The 24587-nt window shown below is 46.3% G+C and overlaps 1 protein-coding gene across 2 annotated transcripts in view; it reads right to left on the reverse strand.

Annotated features, from left to right (window-relative positions):
• Positions 1-2692: 2692 nt before the first annotated feature.
• FARS2 (phenylalanyl-tRNA synthetase 2, mitochondrial) overlaps positions 2693-24587 on the reverse strand; it is a 466868-nt gene continuing 444973 nt past the window's right edge. For both annotated transcript variants that reach the window (XM_046639986.1, XM_046639984.1), the window contains one exon: positions 2693-2981. In XM_046639986.1, coding sequence (XP_046495942.1) covers positions 2843-2981 — 139 coding nt within the window. In that variant the 3' untranslated portion in view covers positions 2693-2842. The remainder of the gene's footprint in view (positions 2982-24587) is intronic.

A 24587-nucleotide genomic window follows, 5' to 3' on the forward strand; every position in this document is an offset into this window, starting at 1 on the left:
TGGTCAGTGTGGAGTCTGGAGAACTCCCAGAATGGGAACAGAGGACTCAGGGTCCCCACTGAGGTATCTGGGTAGGAAGAGCCAGCTGTGTGGGCACTTGGAGACTCTCATATATGCTTTGAGTTTAGTCACTTATTTCCTCTTACATATGAAGAAAAATGGAAGAACCTCTAGTGTTGAAGCTTCCCTTTCTCATTTCTGGACTGTCTGACCACCAGCCAACGCTGGGAGCCTTGGGCCAGTGTTGAGCTATACTGGCCGGTTCCAGGACAGACAAGCTAGAGGGCCCAGCACAGGGGAATCAGTCCAACACGGTCTCACTCAGCAGGGAGAAGGGCAGGGAGGGGACAAAGGCGCAAATGGCCATGGAGCCCACAAGGCCCTCCGCCCCACCTGAGATTGCAGGTGGTCACAGAATTTATTGCCACAACGTTCAGAGTGGCCAATGCCTGCGACCTCAGTCTGGCTGGCATCCTGAGAGGCCTAGTCACAGGGAGAGGCCAAACAGGTGCTGGAAGGATCCTTGGTCCTCAGCTCTAGGATGTGGCTGCAACCTCAGACTGAACCTTCCTGACCCTTGTGAATGCCAGGCTCTCAGAGGGCCTGACACCTAAAGACGTGCCCAGGATGGTGTTGTGAAAAACGGCCTGAAGAGCCCGGCTCTAGGCCCTGCGCCACAGTAATTAGCTGTGTCCTTGGGTAAGCCGTTTTGTCCCTTCGGACTTGCGTGTCCTCATGTATAGATGGGGGGGGAGATGGGGACGCTCTCTGGGACCTGTCCCAGCTCTAACATCCATGGTTCTACCTTCTCCCACCTGAGTAGTAATCAGAGCAGGGATCCTTTACTGCTCGTTAGGGCCGGCTTCTGTGCCAGGTGTACCACGTGCCGTGTCTCGTTCCCTCCTCACCGCAAGCCTGAGGCAGGCATTGTTGTTATCATTCCCATTTACAAGGAGGCCACAGAGATGGCGCTGGTGTTAGGCACCGTGCTCTGCTTTATAGGGATGTTCTTGAACTGCAAGTGCCGTTCATCTTATGGATTAAATTGCCCTTTATGTATATTTTTTTCAGTATTTATTCTCCTGTGGAAATCACATGAAAAAGTCAAGAGCAGTGTGTTCGCTGGGGTGCCTCCTAGGGCAGGCCCCCTTTTGGCCTCAGTGCCAGCAGCCAGAGCAGGCCGAGGGGGTCTGGGTGAGCCCACGCAGCTGGAGCTCCTACAGAAGCAGAGCGCAGGCCCACGGAGCAGGATGGAGGCGCAGACCCCATGACCAACAGCGTCTGTTTAGATAGAGTTCTTCATTTGGAGGCGACAGGCTCAAGTGTGAGGACTGCCATCTCCTGGTGACGTTCCTGGGCAGGCGCCGTGACTTCTTTAGGCCTCAGCTGCCTCATTTGTAAAACTTAGGTAACAGTTTATTATACCCCTTGGCGTGTTGAGAAGAATGTTCAAGAAAGCTCTTGGAACCCTCCTGGACGTCAGCCTGACCCAGGCCTAGTATAGGGTTCGCACATGCACAGTGTTTGACACATATTTCCTCTGGTTCTGAGCCTTGGGGTGGTCCAGGGTTTTCTGGCTGTTACCCACTTAGCTTGTTTTGTTAGAGAATATTAATGAACGTCTCCCCGGCCCTAGAGGTAAAAGGGATCTCAGGACACGCAGCCCAAGGCTGGATCAGAAATGGTCTGCTACAAACGCTCCTGGAGAAGAAATCACTGATCACACTCGGCATTCCCACTCAGATCTGACCATTTGAGAAACTGCCCAGTGCACCCCAGGACCCTGGACAATGGTTTGGGTCCAGGTTTGAGTGTGGGATCGGGGGGTACAGAGTCCTGAATTCCCTTGAAAATCCAAGGGAAAAGTCCAAATGAAGAACACGGTAAAGTCACAGCAAAGCCCTTTGGAAAGCAGCTGCCCCCCGGTGCCCTCCCCCGTGTGCTGATAACGGCCACCCCTCATCAAATATCTACATTGGCGGTAGCAGCTCTCCATCAGCCTCCAGCATCACGCCAGGGATGGAACCCAATGATTGAACTGGTCAGGAGTGAAGCAGGCAGACTACAAAGTGCCTGGGATGGGAAGGAAGGGGGACATCAAAGCCACATCTTCCTCCTTAAAAGTCGCCTCCGGAAGAGGAGCCTCCTGGTAGGACACAGAACTCTCAGGAGCTTTGGGCACCTGCCCCTCGTGTGCCTCCAAGCCTCTGGGGCAGCTCCCTCTCCTTTCTTTCCTCTCCAGTGGGGCAGCAGGCAGCTAAGCCTGAGCCCCGGGGCCAGAGGCCTGCCTCCAAGCCACGGTTTATGAAAAGCAGACAAATCCTGCTCCGCTCAGAGACGCGACTCCCTCCACTTCCGAGGGGAACCCTGGCATTTCGTTAGTGCCCTGCTTGAAGGCTGCCCTTTGCAAAACAGAAACACAAGAGAAGGGAGACAGAAACAGAAGCTGATTCCAAAAGCTTCCCATGTCTGGAGTTTCCGATGTCCCTCTGTGTGGCCTCACTCATTACATGGGTGGAAGAGCCTGTCAGGCAAGAATCATGCCCGAGTTTACACCTGAACGGAACCCAGGGACCAATTAACAACACGGAGCCAACGGCAAAGCGTTTCTAAAAGGAATAAGAGGGAACTCTCATTTTATTGCTCTTTCTTCCTTCTTTCTACAAATAAAAGACAAATGCTATGTCAACAGTTTCTGGAAAGCGGTCCTTTATTTCCTCAAAGTCCTAAAACTGACTCATTTGTCAAAAGATGACTGATGCCCCAGTCCACAAGCAGTATCTTTTTCTCTTTCAGCAAATCCGGGAGCCCCGGGAGGGCCATGGCCCAGGGGAAGTGGCGATCAGAACCTGCCCTCCACGCCCAGCAGCTGCACGGCGGCCTCCTGCACAGCCTGGTGGATGTGCCTGACCTCGCTCTGGGACAGGGTCCGCTCCATGTGGCGGTAGGTGATGCGGTAGCAGTGGCTGGTCCTGTGTGTCCTAGAGAACAGGAGAGAAAGGGAGGTGAGTGAGGGACCTGTGTGCCTACCGCCTGCAGGAGCAGCACCACCGGCTCTGACTGGATCTCCCCAACCCCAGTGGAGAGCTGAGGATGAGACCAGAGACTACCAATGTGGCATTACAGAGACATCACGATGCTAACAGGCTTCGGGGAGGCGGTGGTTAGGGGAACACTGGCTTGAATAATCGAGACTGCTGCCTCCATTGGACCAGATGCATCCAAGCCCCCTGGGAAGGAAGCTTCTCACAAATCCGACTCCCTGGGCCAAGCCCTGGGAACTGTGACTCAGCAGGTAGGAGGGGGCCCTGGGTGTCTGGGCTTTCCCTAGGCTCCTCAGGGGATGTGGACGCGCGGACAGGGTTAGGAAGGCCGGTGAGCCTCCACCTTTCTCACCCCATAGAAGGTAATCACGTTTGGAAGGTAGGCTGCCGTCACCTTGAGGCCTGAGACTGGCCCCAGGGAAGGCTGAGGGGTGCTCTTTTGGCACCTCTGTAGGCTGTGAGAAGCATATAGACTAACTGTGCCATATAGACACTATACACCATCGCTGTGCCATGTAGACAATCGCTTTAATCCTCTGCTTTTACCAGGGGGGTGTTGACTTGGCTTTCATGGAACAGCTGGGTGATTCTGGAACATGTGGACATGATAGCAGTAAGGATTACTATTTACATGACAGTTGCTAGGACTCATCAGTAAGGAAAGTCTCATCAGAAAGACCTCGGGCTACCAGCTGGCAGACCAGGCCCTTTCCCCAGGCTGCCTCTTATTGGCTGTGTGGCCAGGGCTCTGACACTTCCCTCTCTGGGCGCTTCTGCTTCTCTTCTTCAGAGCTACACGAATTCCTCTTTTCCAGCCCCAGCCGCAGGAGAGTCGGCTCATGCCCTTCCTCGCCTCAGGTGAAGAAGCTGAAGCAAAGCAAGTGGGTCTGGGGCAGATCCCCTCCAGGATGACATCAGCCAGTTCTTAGCCTGACCAGGGAGAGGCCACGTTCTCTCTGGCAGGTGAGACAGTACTGGGCCTTCAGTAATGCCAGAGCCTTGGACAAATGGGCTTCTGGTGGAGTTGGCTCCTGGGCCACTCCAGCGCCCCAGTGGAAGACCCACTGCGCCCATTGTTGCCACTAGGTCCAGAGCTTTTGCCTCCAGGGACCTCCGATATGTCATGGATTTGCTCTCAGTGGGGTTCTCTCTCTTCCTTCTCTCCCACCGTCTGTTTTAATGCCACTCCCCTTGGCTGAGTAGAAGGCACCTGATCAGTGAAGGGTTTGCCTCGGGTCCTGGCCTTGCTGAGCTGTCCCTTTACCTCCTCTTCCAGTGTTGCCTCCCCTCCCTTCCCCACCTGGGCTTAGTCATCTTTGTCCTGCTGTCTTCCCCGCTCTGGCCTAGAGTCCACCTACGGGAAGGAAAAGCTCCTAAGATTTAGGACACTGTGCCTCACAGGGCCACTGGCGTTTCAGCCAGGTACAGAGCCCTGTTTGGATCAAGGCAAAGGAAGAGGCTACCACTGAGGTACTAGGACAGTCAAGTTGGGCTGTGGGGAGACAGCCTTTCCTAGGGGCTTCCTCAGGATCCCTGACATCACATCGCCGGCTCCATTCCCTCACTGGACACCTCAACTCCTGCTCTAGAAGAAGGGAGAAGACAAACCTCCTGCCCACCTCCCTCTTTCTTTTTCAGTCCAGCTCAGGCCAATAGCTCCACTCAGCAGACATGCCTGGGGATGGACCCTGAGTACTGGGGCAGCTGCCTGAACTGCCCCCGAGGGCCTCCGATGACGTAGAGCTGCTGGCCCTTTCTCCATATTCCATGCTCCTGACATGAGTGCCCCAGACATCACACACACCCAAGCCCTCCAGGTACCAAAATGGGAGCAAGAGAAACCTGGCTCAGAGAGGGAAACTGACAGCTCTCTCTGAGTGGGAGCAGATGAAACCACACATCTGAGACCCATGTTGGCGCGAAGTGCTGACTTGTTCCATCCAAAGCACAATCGCCCCACTGAAAGTTAACGGAGTTTTGACAAGAGCGCCAAGACCATTCAATGGGGAAATGTCTTTGAACAGGTTGTGCTGAGACAACTGGAGAAGAATCCACATGCAAAAGAATGAAGCTGGCCCTCTCCTCACGCAATACAAAAAGATTAACTTAAAATAAATCATCCATCTCAATGTAAGAGCTGAAACTACAACATTCTTAGAAGAAAATATAAGAGTAAATCTTCATGACCCTGGATTAGGCTGAGGCTCCTTAAGTATGATGCCAAAAGTGTGGGCAACAAAAGAAAAAATGGACAAACTGGATTTCATCAAAATTAGAAACTTTCGTGGTTCAAAGGATACCATCAAGAAAGTGAAAAGACAGCCTACGGAATGGGAGAAAATATTTGTAAATAATATACAAGGGACTTGTATACAGAATATACAAGGAACTCTTACAACTCAAGGATAAAAAGATACATAACTCAACAAAAAATGTGCAAAATATTTGAATAAATTTCTCCAAAGAAGATATATGAATGGTCAATAAGCATGTAAAAAGATGCTCAATGTCATTAGCCATCAGGGAAAATGCAATTCAAAACCAATAAAATGCCACTTCACATCCACTAAGATGGACATAATGAAAAAGATGGAAAATAACAAGTGTTGGAGAAGACATGGAGAAATAAGAACCCTTATACCTTGCTGGTGAGAATGTAAAATGGTGCAGCTACTTTGGAAAACAGTTCGCCAGTTCCTCAAACATTTAAGCAGAATTACCATATGATCCAGTAACTCCACTCCTGGGTGTACAGTCAAGAGAAATGAAAGCACATGTCCACACAGAAACTTGGACACGAATGTTCACAGCAGCAATATTCAAGAGCGCCTAAAAGTGGAAATAATCTGATTCCAATTGATGAACGGATAAACAAAATGTTGTACATGTGTACAATGGAATATTATTCAGCCATAAAAAGGAATGAAGTTCTGATGCTACAACACAGATGGACCTTGAATACATCATTCTAAGTGAACGAAGTCAGACATAAGACCACATATCATATCATTCCATTTAGATGAAATCTCCAGAATAGACAAATCCACAGACAGAAAGCACATTAGTAATTGCCATGGGTTCAGGGAGTGGTGGACAATGGCGAATGATTAATGGGTCCAGGGTTTCTTTTGGAGGTAATGAAAATGTCTGGAATTAGTTAGTGGTGATGGCTGACAACCTTGTGAATATTTTAAAAACCAGTGAGTTGGATACTTTACATGGGTGTATGATATGTTAATTATAGTTCAGTAAAGTCACTATATTAAAAAAAGAAGAGACCTGCCCCGCCGGGCACTGGGCAGGAGTGCGCTTCTGCAGCTCCTCAGCACATCCCCTGGAACCCTGGTCTCCCTGGCTGCCTGCTTGTCACCCTGCCGCCTCCCCGACACTGCATTCCTGGAGGGCAGCGCCCAGCAGCCTTATTCCCCTTTGCTTCTCTGGTGCACGGAGCAATGTCTGACATACAGTAGGCGCTGGATAAAAACTGCTGCATGGATGCTACGCAGCTGCTGGAACACCTGGGTGGGGATCTGCTTTAAGGCCTAAGCAGAGGCTGGCACAGCCTTGCCTGCGCTGGCGGAAGAGCATTCCTTCCACCCTGCCAGGTCTCCACGGCCCCTGCTTGTGTTCGGCCGCAGCCTCCTCCTGCTCCTCTTCCACCCCTGCCTTCTATCACTGACGGAGGCAGATGCCCGCCAGGAACAGAGACACCAGAGAGTAGCAAAGGATAATAAATACCCGGGACCGCTCCAAGGTCTTTGAACCAGCGCAGCCTCACCCCACTTTCCCGGCAGAAGGAGTGGTCAGTGTAGACGCTGAGGGACATGGCTGGAGCCAGGCTGCCAGGGTTCATGCCCGGCTCTGCCATTTCCTCCCTGGGCAATTTCGGCTAGTTATTTCACTGGCCTTGGTTCCCTCATCTGTGAAATGTGGAAAGTAGTCATGCCTACCTCAGCGGACTGCCCAAAGGAGAATCAAAAGATAAAATGCACAAAGTGCTGCATCCTGGCTCATTGGAAGAGCTCAATAAATGGGACCTCTTCTTACGACTTGTAAATCAGGTGGGCAGTGAGCACCGCAAGCACAGCAGCCCGCTGGGAGCATGGGCCCACCAGGTAGCGAGGCCTTTGGCAGAACTCAGTCTATAGAGAAACACTTTTAGGCATGGTGCCTGGTGTAGATGCTCTGCGTACACGCTTCAGGAGCCTTCCTCCCCTGATGTGCGTGTGTGTTTCAGGCCTTGTGGTGTTGCTGGAGGGGGCAAGGCCTGCCCGGCTGGGTCCTTTAGAGACAGTGTCCCCAAGAGAGGCGTAGAGCCGTGCTGAGCCTCTTCCTGGCAGCTGGAACAGCCTGCCTCCCTTCTACCAGGTGAGGAAGACAGGACCTTGCTTTTATCCCCACTTCATCAAGGAGGACTGCTGCGAAATCCTGAGTTTCTGAGAGATGGAAGATTATAGGGCAGGAGAAATTAGTTAAGGAGTGAGAAAAAGAGCGGGGGATTATGTGCAGCTTGATGATGGCAGCAACATCTAGAACAAGTCCAGCGCAGGATCCGGGAGGCCCAGGTTGTCAGAGCCCTGGTGACCGTGCAAGGCTGTGAAGATGGCTTCCTGCTGGGGAGGGCACAGCTGGGCACACTGCAGGGGTTGCCTCCACCGGCCGGGGCAGGAACATTCCTGCCAATTCCCTGTCCCAGGGGAGCCTCTCCCCGACTCACGCAGAGGCCCCTTGTGCCAGCAGCAGCCCAGAGTCACCACACTGGCTCCCTCATTTCTGGGCTACGACACACCTTTCCTGAGTCTCAGTTTCTTCTCTGTGGAAAGAGGTAACACCGCTTTCCCCATTAACCTTTCCAAACTGTTACAGAGACCTGTTGGGACAGTGGCCGGGCTCTGTAAGTTATAAAGTGCTACAGGAGTGCGAGGTGAAAGCATCAGTGTGGCAACTGCTACTTTTTTAATTCATTCAGGGATGTCTTAGCAGAAGAGTTGGTAATATGGCCACTCTAGAAGTTGAGGTTTCCAACCAAAGATGGATGGAAAAAATTTATCTTCTTGTTTCTATGTGCTTTAAAGAAGGCCCCTATAGGGATTCTTGGGATTCAAATAGCTTTTCCAAAACATTTTGATGAGTTAGGTGTGAATGAATCATAAACATATGGATTAATCTTATAAATTGAGAGAAATAGTATTTGGCAGAATATCTGGTGATAATTCAGTAGAGTCAACAGATTTGCCTTTTCCTAACGTCACTGGAGAGAGAAAGAGGACGGCCTTTTATTTGTTTTCTGGAAACTTCCGTTGGGAGCTTTCAGATGGTGGGACATACTCCTGTCTTCCTTTCGCTTGTTGGAGAACTGAAGGCGGGGCTGGCAGTCGGCCATGAGTGGAAGCCCCAGACTTCCTCATTCCTGAGGAGTGGTCCAACCATGAAAACCACGGAGTCAGGAGCTGGAGGACCTCGCAGCTTATCACTGAATAGCTAAGAGGATGCATTCTCAAAGGGAGGGATGCCCTCAATGCCCAACCCCAAGTGTCTGGATTAGAACTCTCTGATTCTTTTATTTCACTCACTGCAGCCTCTTTTAGCCTAAAAGCTACTCACTCTCTCATTTGCCACGACTCCCGCTGACCCTCAATAACAGCAGCAGCAGCAAACATTGATGTAGCGCTTATTATGTCCCAGGCACTATTCTAAGCTCTTCACATACATTAACTCATTTAAGCATTACAACTCCATTGGGCAGATAGCATTATTGTCCTTGTTATATAGACAAGGAAACTGAGGCACATAGAGCAGAAGTAACTTTCCCAAGTTCACACAGCTAATAAGTGACAGGGCTGGATTTGAAACCAGGCAATCTAGTGGGAATGTAAAATAGTACAGTCACTGTGGGAAACAGTGTGCTGGCTCCTCACAACATTGAACACAGAATTACTGTATTACCCAGAAATTCCACTCCTGGGTATACAGCCCAAAAAATTGAAAGCAGGTGTTCAAACAAAAACCTGTGCAAGAATTTTCATAGCAGCACTATTCACAACAGCCAAAAGGTAGAAATGTCCATCGATGGATTAATGGATAAACAAAATATGGTATATCCATACAATGGAATATTATTCAGTCATTAAAAGGAATGAAGTACTGATACATGCTACAATGTGGATGACCCTCAAAAACACGCTAAGTGAAACAAGCCAGCCACAACAGATCACATACTGTATGATTCCATTTGCATGAAATATCCAGAATAGGGCAATCCACACAGATAGCAAGCAGACTGCTGGTTCCAGGGGTTGGGGGAGGGGAGAATAGGGAGAAACTACCTAGTGGGTACGGGATTTTCTTTTGATGAAAATGTTTTGGAATTAGACAGAGGTAGTGGTTGCACAATATTGTGAATGTACTAAATGCCACTGAATCGTATAGTTTAAAAATGGTTAATTTTCACCTCCATTTTAAAAAACACAAAAAAATCCCTAGACAATTTGGTTTCAGAGCCCAGCTGTTAACTATCACACTGGCCTGCTCCACCACACTCCTCATCTCTTCCCTTTCACAGCCCAACCTCTTCTAAGCAGTGACAAGGTTTGCAAATTGTTGAGAAGAATAAGTTCTTTTAATCCCTCTGTTCAAGACAGAGACAGAGTGAGCCGTGCTCCTCTCGAGCTCTGCCCTTTGACTATCAGAGAGGATGCAAGCCGGGATGAGGAGTACCTGTGACGCGGAGTGGGAAGCCCTGGAAACAGCCATGCTGTCATAAAGGTCTTTCCAGCTTACAGGCTCATTAGAAGGTGCACTGGGCAGCCAAGCAGCTGGTGGGAAAATAAAGGGCTGCAGGGAGAGTGTGGGGGCCGGGGTGGGGCTGCAGCCACAGCCCCTGTCCTCCCCAGCGCCTGGGCAGTGTGGAGCTGCCATGGTCCTCCCCTAAGACTCACGTGGGCACGACCTTCAGGACGAGAAACCTTCTGCATTGACAATCTGCAGTTTTAAATGCAAATAAAGTTCTCTTGTGCGTACTTCGTAGCTTCTACTCACAGGCAAAGTAAACGAGAACACTCATCACTGAGGCTGAGAGGTCAAATCTCATTATAATGGGTTTGAAGAGAGAGCCTAAACATTTTTTTTGGTGTTGGAATTTCATTGCGTTGGGATACTGGCTAAAATGAATTGGTCACTGGCTAGAACTTGAATTTTTAACAGAGATTTTGGTGTGAGAATCTTAGAATGTTTGAGCTTCCAGGGCTTCAACTATCACTAGTTCATTCATAGATTCATTTAGTCATTCAACAAACACATGTTCCAGGCGCTGAGCTGGATACAAATAAGCATGTGAAGGGAACCCAGAACCAACCAGCTCACATCCAGGGGCCAGCGGTCTGCCGAGGTCCTGGAGCAACCAGGGAGGAGGCTGAGGAGAGGGCCATCCCTTCACGGCTATGATGGGACTTGTGCTTCCATGGCCACGCCATGGCCTCTTGCAGTGAAGCTAGCCATGCCACATTCCAACCTCATATACTCCTTCAGCAAACACTGCTCATTTAGCAAACGATTTTTGCCTCTGGTGCTTCCCATGAGCATCTACAAGGTGCCATTTGTCTAGCACAGGGCTGGATGCTACAGGGCACACAAAAGGAATTCAGATCATCCTGCCCGTTAGGGGCTTACCTCTAGTGAGGAGAAAACAGGACATAAGACAGCCCACGTTTGCCTGTGCACAGCTGGGTATGAATGACGCCATGGTACACTGCTCGGTCCACACTCCACCTCTCCTGCTTTTCCAACAGGCCTCCCATCAGCCTCCATTCTGAGAGATTCAGCCTGGCTCAGAGAACTGGAAACATGACTCCAACTTTCTCTGAAACTTCCTTTCACTTGGATCCCATTCCCTGCTCTGATGTGATAGCCAAGGTCTACCCAGCTCTACCACCCTGTGCATGCCCACCTGCTCACCAAGTAAAGGAGAGCCAGCCCCATGTGGGCAGGGTGGAGAGCTTGGCTGGATGGTGGACACACCAGCAGGCAGGGATCTTATCTTTTGATGTCTCCTTCTCCCAAAGCCCTAACCTTAGACCAGAAAAGGATGCTTAATTGCTGTGTATAGTGAAGTTTGGATTAGTAAAGGACTGTCAAAATAGTAAATGTTTAAAAGGGACGCTGCCTAGGTCTTTCTTTTCCTCCTGACCAACTAAGTGATGAAACTAACAAGTATCTAGAGTACTGCTGAGCGTGCTGCTACTCTCTAGTTCACAGTGTGCCAGCGAGAGACTTTCTGAAAGAGCGCAGAGCTGTCGAGCGAGCGTCACTGGGAAGAAAGAAGAATGGGTCAGATGATAGCAACGGCTGGAAGACTTCTGTTATACAACCACTTAGTTTACCCTGGCAACCAAACAGACTCCGCACTTAAATAAAACCCTTCCACAGGCTGCAGCCAAGCCCCAGCTCCTGCACCATCCACAATGGTCTGCTTCTCCATCTGTGACGAGAGTAGCTACTTCGTGTTCTCAGATGATGCATTGGACACCTCCCAGAATAGATCATTTATAACTAGTCATTGCAGATGCCACCTATTCATGCAGGGATTACTCAACAGGAGAAAAGGTGCTGTTATGGGGCAGGTCCCACTTTCAGAGTAACGAAAATGCGATTCCCTGACTCACTCTTAATTTGTCACCTGCTTGTATGATGCAGAAGCTCAGTGTGAAGCCCCACAAGGCAACACCTGTGCACCACCGGGAGGGTGCAGACTGCTTTCAAGGGCAGGGTTTGACTCAGGCAAGACGGGCAGTACCATAGGGGGATAAGGGAAGGGGGACTATGTGTTCACAGCTACTCTTGAAAATACAGAATGAAACGGGGCACGGTGGAACAGAGAAGAATCCAGACTTTGTAGCTACAGAGACCTGGGATCCAATTCCTGCTCCGCCCTCTGCTATCTGTGTGCTTTGGGACAGTTTCCTTAACCCCTTGTGAAGTGCGGATAACAACACTTGCTTCCTAGGGTTTGTGCTGACTGAGTTAGGGATGTGTGCAGAATGCCAACATAGAGCTCACTGCCCCAAGTGGGTGCTCAACACCTACTAGTTGGTCCCATCTGCCCCCTTACCCATGGGGCTTATTGGGAGAGGAATGACACTCAGGGAGGGGACACTTATATTTCTTATATGTTTCTTTTAGGCTTCCTGTAAGGGCTTGCACTCTTTCTGGGACCGAGGGTAGGATGAGTTTCCCTCCTATAGCGCATGAACATATTAGTTCACTTTGGCTAGGAAAGCTAAGTGAGGAGTGGAAGTCAGGGAGAGTGATGAATTATTGCTCAGAATTGGGCACAATTTAAATAAGTGGTCTGGGAACTAAGTAAATCAGTTTTTTCCCCTTTACCTTCCCTATATTAAAAAAAAAAAAAAAAGCCGAAAGGGAAGAGGAGAAAATGAAATTCTGATAATAAGACCTAGGGTCCAATGGCTCTCTACTGTTTTCCTAATGAACTGCTCTGGGGTTTTCTGGGATGGAAGCCCTCCGTTTAATGTAAGGAAAGATCACAAGCCTGGGAGGCAGGAGACCTGGGTCCCATTCCAGCCCCAGCAATGTCTGTGTGACTCTGGACGGGTCACTTAACCTCACCAATAAGAGGGCTGGGCTAAACGGGCTCTGAGGCTCCTTCCGGCTCTAACATCCCCAGAGTCAGTTCAGAAGATGGAAGAGATGCTACAGTAAATGCCCACCTGCAGGAAATCAGCCAGCCAGCCAGCCGGCATTTGCAGAGCCTGCACAGAATGAAAGAGAAGGCAGCCCTGATCTGGGGGAATCTCTAGACAGGCTGAAGTATAGATACAGCACGCATTTATGATATCGGTGATAAAAGAAGAGGAAGTGAGTTGGCTTAATGAGGGCGGATTACAGCTCGGTGGGGCCCACTAATAAAGCCTTCCTGTGGCAGGTGACCTCCAGTTGTAGCAGACACCCTGGGCACCTTTTAGCCCTCTCCCTCCCCCTCCCCTCCACTCCCATACACAAATGCTCTGCAACTGAGAGGTTTGCCTTCTTGTTCTCAGAGCGGCCTGTCTTAGGCCTGACGCTCCCAAGGGGGCCATTCCGGGCTGGCGCCTCCCCAGTTTCCAGCGAGCCAACACCGGAGTTGCCTCTCACGGCTGCTGCGATTTCTTCCCAGAGGGATTTCTGTTCCTTGGAGTTAGTCACAAGAAACCAAACCAGATGGTTCCTCTGACAGTTACTGCCTTGGGAAAGACAACTCCAATCCAGGCCTTGATGGAGGGAGAGCCAAAGCCAGGCAAAGAGAAGCTGGCTGGGCAGGCTCGTAGAGTCTTGCTTTCAAACCTGCCTCCCCAGCCCTCCCAGCTCCCAGTCATCCAGCATGTTGGCATCTTAAGAGCGCCTAAGAGACACACATTTTACAGACAAGAAATGCTTTTTCACATCAAACACTTGTCAAGTCCTCAGGGGAGTTTCAAAGCGCCCCCTGGGTTTTATTCCCATCAAGCCCTTAACTTTTCCTGGTTCTTCGAGTGGCTGTCTCAGGCCAGGCAGCTCAGGAGGAAGGAGCCCACGCTCTTGCCTCCTGGAGAGCGGGCTGGTGTTCTTGGTCTCCACGTGCACATGAAAACAACTGCTTTGGGGAAATCTTCTCATAGAACCTCTTATGGAGAAGCAAAGCACGGGGATAGAGCCTAGCCTAGCGCCACCCCTTCCCAGCCACGGGACCGTGGACCAGCTCTCAATCTCTGAGCCAGGTTCTCATTCCAAGACACAGATAATGAACTCAGAGGGTTTTTGAAGGGACTGAATGAAAATAAAATGTAAAGTGTTTAGCATAGTTCAAGCATACAGTTAGCAATTGGTATTATTTACATGGTTAAAGATTATAGAGCCTCTATTTTGGGCCACACAGACCTGAATGACCTTAGACAAATTATCTGAGCTTCAACTTCCTCATCTGTAAAAATGGGTCACTAATATGATACATACTACAAGATGGAGGAATCCTGAAGACATTATATTAAGCAAAATAAGCCAGACTCAAAAGGTCAAACATTATATGATTCCACTTATATGAGGTACCTAGAATAGTCTAATTCATAGAACAGAAAGTACAGTAGTGGTTGCCAGGTGCTAGGGTGGGAGGGAGAGGGGGAGTTAGTCTAATGGGGACAGAGCTTCAGTTTGGGAAGATGAAACAGTTCTGGAGATGGATGGTGGTGATGGTTGCACAACAATGTGAATGGACTTAATGCCACTGAACTGTACACTTAAAAATGGTTAAGATGGTAAATTTTATGTGTATATTTTATTACAATAAAAAAACTTGAGGGGGCCAGCCCTGTGGCTGAGCAGTTAAGTTCACACGCTCTTCTTCGGCGGCCCAGGGTTTTGCCAGTTCGGATCCTGGGCGTGGACATGGCACCGCTTGTCTGGCCATGCTGAGGTGGCGTCCCACATGCCACAACTGGAAGGACCCACAACTAAAATATACAACTATGTACTGGGGGGAATTGGGTGGGGGGTAAGCAGGAAAAAACAAAAAAAAACTTGAGGAGGGTTGGCCCAAATAACCTAGTTGACTAGTACTAGAAATGGAATTTGGAACTCACACTTATACTAAAAACAAACAAACAAAAAATGACGACAAAAATCCCCCCCCAGATCATTGATATGCATGTGGCAGGGCTATTGCAAGGGTATACTGTGATTGGTTTCCATCCTCCCCAGATGGCTCAGCTCCTTAATTTCATTAACTGAGCAACTAAGCTGCCCTGCAGTTTATACAAAGGATTTTTCAAGACCCCCCTGCTCATAATGCTATAACAGGGTTTGACCATATTTGAAAAATTCTTTCCAACTATTTCATTGTCTTCCAAACCACCCTCTTACATTTCTAACAAACTTAAAGTAATGTCTCATTTTGCACAGATTTCCAAAGCTCTGTGCTTTTTGGTGGTGTGGAAAATTTGGAAGAGATTTTATTTTTCTTCCTGGCTTAGTCTGCCAAGCCAAATTCAACAGAGCTAACTTTAACTCTATACTGTTACACGGCAGCTTCCCAAACGTGTTGACGCTTTGGTGGAAGAGTCAGGTTAGAAAACAGAAGATTTGTGGTAGGGGAAGTGCTACATTTCTAACTCAACCAAGAGATCAGCTATTATTTATTCTGTGCTGAGGTAGACATTGTGGGAGATACAAAATAGGGATACGAACTGCTTGATCAATACATAAACATTCGTGGAGTGGCTATTCTGTGGCAGTGTTGGGGAAGAAGTATCCCAAAATAATACAAAGAAGGATTAGGCTATATTACCACCTATTTGGGGGTTAAGATATTCATACATGAAAAGACAGCTAACAGGACAAAGCTACAATGCTAAACGTTAAGTGAGTGACATAAATTGTAAATAACTTAGCAGTCAGAAAAGACTGGCAGGGGAGAGGAGATTAGATCTAGATCTTAAAGTATGAGCAGACTTTTGGCAGGTGAAAGGCAAGGAGCACATTCTAGTTGGCAAAATGGCACACACATGGTGGGGGGCACTCATTATATATTTTTTCCTCTTCCATTTCAACAAAGAGTTGCTGAGTCTATGTTCTAGATATGGTCCTATGAAGAGCTGACCAGAGGAGGCATGATCTGCGGGAGAAGGTTGTGTACAATCACAGCACAAAGCTGGCTTCAGTCATGGCATGTACAGGAAGTGACTGACCCTGCCCAGGAGAAACCAGAACAGTCTCACAGACTAGTGCCAGTTGAACTGGGGCTAGAAGTATGAGACATGAGTTTGGTACATGGATAAGTGGTAAAGGGGAAAGGCCATTTCTGCAAAGGCACAGAAAGAATCGTGTACACACATGGACAGGCTGAAGGAGAGGCTTGTAGTTTAGAGTGGCTAGTCTGGGTGTACAGAGGATAGAGTACAGAAATGGTGGGACAGGAAGCTGCTGGGTGGGCGGGGTCACAGAGGAGAGTCTTACATTCCTGTCTAAAAAGCCTCAACTAAAAATCCATCATTAAGCAATCAACCAAAACAAGAGAGTCCAGGCTCAGGGTCCCTACAGAATCCTATGAAAGGTTGGTAGGACCATGCTCTGGACAGTTTCACTGGCCCTCAGTTAACTTCAGATCTCACTACCCCCCAAAAATAGTGGGTTACTGAGATATTATGGTATACCATGTCATCCACCTTAGCTTAATAGCCATTCAAACAAGGAATATGCTATAGATCTATCCTCAACCCCAACATTCATGAGTAGAATTACCCATGACTGTGTTATGTTGCATAGCTTTTATTTCTTTAGTGAGTAATAGGTAAAATGGGCTAATTACTTTAAGAAAGTTAATTATGAAGGAATTACACATTAGTAAAGGTAAATTTATATATATTTCCAATGAAATGGTTATTTTGAAAATGCTTTTGAGGAGGGACCCTCTGGGTCTAATCACAGTGCCATCTCTTGACAAATAGTGAGTGAGAGATTGAGGGAGAGAGTGATAAAATAGGGACTTGGCTGGCAGGATGAGTTTCCTCTATCTGTAGTATTCTAGGTGGGAATACAGCAGTGATATCTTGATTAAGTATTCACCATACAAGTAACATGTTTTGTAGAACCACAGAATCCAAGATAAGGGACCCTAAAGATTTTCTGGTCTATGCTTGAGTTCTTTCTACAAAGCCTTAAATTGGATTACATCTACAGCAGCCCATTCCAGGCTTCCACAGTGCAGGCTGAGAGGGAGCTCCCCTTTACACTGAACTGATGAGTGCTTCCTGTTCATTGGTCCTGGATTCATCTCAGTCCTTCTCCCCCATGACAGCCCTTCAGACCCCTCAACTCACTGTCAGCAGCAAAATAGCACGATGGCTCTGGGTGGGGACTCCCAGGACCACTGGTAGTCAGAGTGGGAAGGGATCTTGGAGGCAGCACAGGTAATGTTTAACACCACTGCCTGCAAGGTTAGATTTCTGTTTGTCCATCCATCCATCCACTCAATTCATACATTCATTCAACAAATGGAGTGAACATCTACTACATGCCACGTCTTCTGCTAGGTACTGAGGACCTCGTGGTGGAATAAAACAAACAAAACAAAACAAAAAGACTTGACCTCATGAAGTTCACGGTCTAGCATAAAAGACAGGCATTAATCAAAGAATTACAAAGAAATGTAAATTGCAACTAGTCTGAAGAACAGGTGCATGGAGCCATGAGCCTACATAAAAGGGCAATTAACTTGGATGGGTAGGTCAGAGAAGGTTCATTGTGCAAATGCCAAAGAGCTGAGATCCCAAAGAGGAGAGGAACTAACCAGGTGAAAGAAGGGAAGGAGGGGAAGGGACAGAATTCCTGGTAGCAGGAATGGCATGTACAAAGGCCCTGTGATCTGAGTTCAAATCCTAATTCCTCCTCCTCTGAGCTATAAGATCTTGTCTAGGTCTTGGTTTCCTCGTTTATAACATGGAGAAAACAATTCTGCAAATATCACTCAGCTGAAGCCCTGGAGAGCTCAATCCTGGTTAGTTACTATGAGCACCATCAGTTGATGGTCTCATGGTTTAGGTCTTTTTTTTTTTTTTTTTTAAAGCAACAGAACCCTAATCTCTCTTTCATGTGACACTCTTGAAATCCGTTTCCTCTAAATTACACAGTATATATAGCACAGCTCAAAGCAAAGCTGCTTTAGTTGAAGTGGACATGAGGATCCCACCCACTTGGCCTCTACCTCCTGCCCATGACAGCCCTTGCCCCCAGAAGCTCATCAGAATCCCTGCGGCTTAGAGGATGGCAATTTTAATATCACCCCAGATTCTACAATAGAAGAAAGCAAAGCCCAGAGAGGCAATGGTTTGCCTGAATTCATCTCAAAACTTACACATCCAAGTGAAATTTGCTTAAAATATGATTGGAGCTCATTTTGGGGAACACATTCTTCTAAATAAAGAGAAATCCTTGCACCCATTGAGCATAAAGGCAGCAAGATCCAGCAGAAAGACAGACAGACAGGTCAGAAAGCTGGATTCTTATCCCAGAACTCCCCTTTATAAGACAAGTGACAACATAAGTCCTTTAATGGCTCTGAGCCTCAGTTTCCCTACTTTACAGAGGGGATTACAACTGCCTCGCAGTGTTATGGAGAGTTAGTAGTTTTTAAAGCACTTTGTAATTACAAATGCCTATTTGAATTTATCATGATAAAAGAGAGATTTCATTTCTATAAATGGCCAAACAATATTTATGGCAAAAATTGGTGACAAGAAGTAATCTAATTGAATAATATTCTATATGTGTTAAAAGAAAGCACAGCCATAAAGTAATAAGATACATTTTCTGATGTGGCTTATTGTTGGTCCTATAAAAATTCTTTAAAAAAAACAGTTCCAAACAGCTTGTGAGAACGACACAGCATCACACAGCCTTCAACACAGACTATTTGGAGGGTGCAGTGTTATCTGAACTCAGAAGTTGCTGGAATGTTTGTGCCCACTACTTTATGGTCATACCAGTTACAGCACCTTCCTAATGGATTTGTTGGTACTGTCTAGAGAAGGCCATGAGCACCCCAGACCACCTAGTCCCCTGAAGAGTTAACACGAGGAAAACACACTGACAAAACTTGTCCTAGAACCTTGTCCAACTTATATATGAAAACAACTTTTAAATTCCAAATGATGACAAAATCAAAAAAAGCTCTGGGCCTTGCCGTAACACAGTCTTTGTAAAACTGAAGATACTTTGTTAATAATAATGGTAGCTACAATAACAACAGTTAACAATTATAGTTATGCAGCTTCCAGAATGTTGTATTCAGATGAGGTCACTGGTTGTGATCCACGTGGCAATCCTGAGGCGGACACATGTCACCTCCTTTTCAGAGCAGGGAGCAGGCCCAGAGAGATGAAGTGACTTAGAGAAGCCCACAGCTAGAACATAGCCTGGCTGGGACTTCACTCACTCCCTTTTCATGAAACTGCCCATCTTTTTGTCCTAGGCACGCTTTTGTCAGCTTATTAATGTCCCCTGCAGTCACCGTTAACTGCACTGCTTTTAAACAAGATACGACAGTAACAATTATCATTTACCAATTAAGTCACAGAATGCTTTTTGAAATATGAATATGACTATCACAAAAAAGGAAAAAATAAACTCAGTAAATATTACTTAGCAGAGAAAGTCTAAAGAAAGAAAAGGTGAAAGAAGAAAGAAAAACATACTTTACAGAGAAGAATCATCTATTATGTATTAAGTGCTAGGCAGTTTAATGTTTCTCATCTTATCCTCATCATTAATAGAAAATATGAAAAAAAAAGAGCCAGAATGAGGGAAACTATCAGGTTGGTGAAGACAAAGTCAGACCTGGAGAACACAGAACTCAGATCTGCAGGTTGTGAGTTGAACTCATGGAGATAGCAACTTGGTTTAGAACTCAACCAAAGTGAAAAGAAAGCCTGACCAATTCTGTGTTTGCATTGCCCGAGAGGAGAAAAGACCCCAGTTATTTAGAGAAGCAAAACTCACCCAACATAATATTCTAAAAGAAATTTCTCAGGTAGGGCTTCATAAAGGGGACTTTAAATTAATAATGGCCATGATTTACTGGTCACTTACTATGTCAGTGAGTTAAATCTATGTTAATTCTTATCACAGTCCTATCATAATGGGAATTATTTCCCCTGTTTTGCAGGTGAGAAAACTATAGCTCAGAGAGGTTAAAAGTGACTTACACAGGCCACTCAAGCAGTGAGTAACAGAGGTGGGATCTCCACCTAGGTGTCCAACTGCCTCCAAAGCTGTGCTTTTAATCCTGGGCTGGGGATGCGGTCTGATACGAGTGGCCAATGTCTCAACCATATCGCTATTTCAAGGCAGTAGTGGGTTTCATAAGGCTGTTCCCTTGATGAAACTTGAGGGAATAGCCCTAAAATGTACTTTCTATGAAAAAGCAATTTTGCTTGGGGCCAGTGGTGGGTAGGTTCAATAACAGCTCTTTTGGTGGTCTGGCTGTCTCTGCTACTTGGATAAATCTATTGACCTTTCCAGGTCTCAATAAAACAGAAGCAATGCTATTTGTTCCTAACTAGTCCCTCCGTCAGGAAAAACTGAAGCCATGTGAGCAAAGCATTGTCAGCAACTTGGAAGAAAGTACTAAAAAAGTAAAAGTCAGAGTCAATAAACCATTTCAAAATATTATTGAGTTTCAGTTGTCTGTTTTTAAACAGTGAAAAGTGTTCTCTTTTTGGTATTTTCTTACTTCAAAAAAAGAAAAAAGATATCAAGCTTACATTTCTGGTATACTAGAGAAAAATATAATCAATTTTCTGATGTTGAATTCTGTCTGTAAATGCTTAGGCAAGATTCAATAAGACGGCCCAAGGGTTAAAGTCAAAGGCAGAGGGTCAAGGCACCTCAATCGTGGGCTTGAGGGGCAATGTGACACACTGTCATGCCTTGAGAAACGACTGGTGTGGTCCAACATCTTTAGGCTCCTAAAGGAATGAGTGCAGAGTCGGGCACAGTGTGTGTTTTGGACAGATTGCTAGAACAGGTGATCAAAGAGTATGTCTGTCTCTTTCTCTACCACAATCTGTTCCACGTATGACAGTTAGCTCAGAATAGGATAGTAGTGAGCTAGGAAGGTTCCAGAAAGATTGCTGAATAAGATAAACTAAAGATCCTACTGCTACATACTCTAGATATGCTGAATAACATATAAGAACATTGGCTTAAAATAAAGTAGATAGTGGAGTAGACAATATGAAAGCAAGGGAAAATCTCCAGGCGCAAAAAATAAAGAAAAAACCCTGCAATAGTAAGTGCCTAATGCTTTAGCTGCTTAAAGTAGGGAGCAGTATCAGTTATTGTACTCTAGATTTTCATGTCCGCCTGAAAGAAGGAGATGATGACTTTGCTCCACAGGAAGCAAGAAGTTGGAACTGAGATTCCTGCACAAAGCTGGTAGCCTAAAGGGCCGCATCCCTGATGTAACAGTAGACCAAGAAAAAATATATCCTTGGCACAGAGAGAAGAAAGGAATCTTGTCTTTGCCTGGATTCTGAGAAGACTGAAAAGGAGTCCACCCCAAGAATCAAAATCCCAGGTCTGTTTTCCAAGTGGATTTGGGTTCCAAAATGTACAGTGGCTCAGATTCTCAAACTGAGAAATCAACATAAAATTGGTCCTGGAATGGTGCTAATCCTAGGACAGCGAGGATACCTGGCAGAAGAAAATGCACAACAGCCGTGGAGAGAAGGTTGGCCACATGGGATCACCTCAGGAAAGGCTCTACTGAACATGACCTCACAGTCAAAAATTACAGAGTACACGAGGAAATAACCCATTATAGGCCAGAGTCATTGGAAAGGAAAGACAGAAAGATTAGTACCCTCAGAATCTCAGATAGAAAACAATATGAAAGGTGTTTAAAATAATTAAAATTAATTTAAACATTTAAAAATGCTTCAAATACTTAAAGACATACAAGAATCATATGAAAGAACATATATGAAACAAGAACAGCAGGTCTGAAAAAGACTTACATAAAAAATGTATAGAAATAAAAATATAGTTATTTTAAAATGAGTGAAAGGGATAAACAACAGATTAGCTCTAAGTGGAGGATTAATAAACTGGAAAACAGACCTGAGGACCTGATTACAATGCAGTAGAGAGAAGCACAGAAATATGAGAGAGGGTAAGAAACATACAGGATAGAATATGAGTACCAGAAGAATAGAGAGAGAACAAAGAGAGGTGATATCTGAAAACGTAATGGCTGAGAAATTTCCAGAATTAATGAAATCCTCAGACTGGGAAGCACAGTAAATTCTGCATGGAAGAAAAAAAGTCTGTACTAGACACATTGTAATAAAACTGCAGAACAGCTAAGACAATCAGATGACCTTGAAAACAACTAGAGAGGAAAATATGGAACTTACAAAGGAACAATTAAAGAAATAGGTGACTTCTCAATAGCTACAGAGAGGTCAAAAGGTAATGGAATAATACCAACAAAATGTTAACCTACATTAATTATACTCAGGTAAACTGCTGCTCTACAATAATGGCAAAATAATCATTTTTGGACAAAGTGAGACAAAATGAGAAGGTTTACAGCTCAACACTTTCAATGAAAGACCTATGAGAGGTATATTTGAGGAAGGAAACAACTCAAAAAGAAGGAGTAGATGTAAGAAGCCAGCAACAATACTATGATGGCTTAGATCACAACCCAGTGAAAGGTAGGTTTACTCTCCATCAGAACTGCTTTAAAGCTGCAGTTTCAGATGTCCCAGTTTTCCAGGGATAGTCTCCATCTTCGACGGTATCCCCAGAATTACCCTACACTGGAGTAAGTAGCTCAGGAAAGCCGATCTCCTGTCCCCATCATTACTTTCAATCCCCGGCTTCCCACGGAAACTGACTACTTGCTGACACTCAGGGTGAAGCAGGACAGCAGGAGGGCTGAGACCCCAGGCTCCAGAGGCACACAGACCTGCTCCCAGCACACACTAGGCCTGATCTCTTTCCGGCAAATTACTAACTCCCTCTCAGCCTAATTTTTGACACCTTTAAGTGGGGCTTATAAAACATACTTTATAGATGCATGTGTATAAGATCGTAACACAGTGCCTGGCACAAAATAAATATTCAATGGAAGAACAGTTACTAGAATTAGTATTAGGATTGTAAGCCTTGCTAATTAATTTGTTTTATTTAGATTAATAAAAAGTTATGTGTCCCCAGATTTACTTAAAAAGAAAAAAATAAATCAGAGCATTAATATTAACTGAAATTTCTTGGGCACTTATCCTCACACTGTACCTCCTCATCCTGTACAGGCATCCTCACACTGTCCCTGGCCTGCGAGTACCTCCAGCTGCAGGACATCTCCGCAGGCCCTCTGTCAGCACCACCACGGTGCTGGCGCCATCTGGACTGCTGGTTTTCACAAAACCTACAGGGAAGTGGCTAGTGAGTCTCCCTCTGAAACAGTGTGTTGACTGTACTTGATTTGGAAGATACATCTCGTTGGTTTTTTTTTAAAAATCATTCTCTATAGTTACCTCTCGCCACAGGAAAAATCAAAATAGAGCAGAGAGAAAAGACGGATCTGCTGTTCCCTTTTCAACAAATAGGACAAAGCCATGAAATTTATATGCATGCTAACGTGGGGAGGTAATGGGTGGCAACAGAAAGGCCTGGGTTACTGACGGCTCTGTGCCATAGTCAATCATTTTTACAATTCATTAAAAGACATTGATTCACCTTAGCCTCTCGGTATAGATAGGTCTATTCCAATGACAAAAACAGCAACTCACAAAACACAGGCAAGTGTCCAAGGAGAAAAGCTGCAGAGGGATCTAATATCTTGTTGGCAGATACTGAGCAGAGCTCTATAGCTGGAAGGGAGGTATAAGTATAAATTCTGGGCCCTCAAGCAAAAATGCCACAGAGAGCACCTTTTCTCTTTGTTATCAGCCAAGTAAATTGATGTCCATTGCAGAGTCCCCTCTGGCCGCCTGCTTCTTTCAGTGTTGCAGAAGTGGCTTTGATTCATAATGTTTTCACACAATACATATGTTCTCTCTCTCTTTCCTCTCTTTCCCTCCCTCTGCCTCCATGCCCCCAAATCAAGACTGAAGGGACTTTTAGGTGCTGAGTTTCTACTTTGCTTTGGGCACTTTCACTAAACTTTTTTTAGTATTCTGTATTTAGTATTTTACATACTTCTCAAAACTCTCATATATTTCTACTCCCATTGTAACAATAAGGACACTTGCTGCCAGAGGGGTTGTGTGACACACCCACCTCACCTGCCCTGCTAGTTGGGGCAGAGTCTGCAGGACACCCCATTTCCCCCTTCCTATGATGCAGCTCTGGGTGAGAGATGTGGGGAGCATGGGAAAGGGACAACACGTGGGGTGTCAGGAGGCTTGGGTTCCCGTGATGTCAGCCCTTCCCCTAACCGCCTAGGTAAATCCTGGGCAAGCACCTAACATCTCTGGGCCTCAGTTCCTTCATGTGGACTAGATGGTCGCTAAGACCTCTGACTCCTGTTCTATCAGTTTCCAAGCGCTTCCGTATCAATCACAGGGAAGGACAGAAAGCTGGGAGCCAGGGGAAGCACGTGTCTAACTCACCACGGCATCCAATGTCTGCTCTGTTCCACCCTGGCCATGATAATCGTTTATAACAAACAAGCAAGTCACGGGCTGGGTGACCCAGCATTTGAGGCGTCTGAAGCCAGGCTTCACTATAGCTGTTCTGAGTAAGTAGCTCCAAAGCTGCTAATTGAATTCGGCAAGTTGCTGAGTCACTGTCGGGTGAGATCAAGTTGCTCCGCACAGATGAGGAGGCCCATCCTGTCAGCAGCTGAGAACATTTTCTTTGTGATTAAAAAGAACAGGAGTGTGCAAAGATGTGCTGTGGATTAACGCCCACAATTTATGATGAGTAATTAAAATCTAACAGACCACAATTAGAAAGCATTCACCACAACCTTATTTTGGCATTTGTCGTTTAATTAAACACAACTCATGA

Source organism: Equus quagga, chromosome 15 (genome assembly GCF_021613505.1).
Source record: "Equus quagga isolate Etosha38 chromosome 15, UCLA_HA_Equagga_1.0, whole genome shotgun sequence".
NCBI lineage: Eukaryota > Metazoa > Chordata > Mammalia > Perissodactyla > Equidae > Equus > Equus quagga.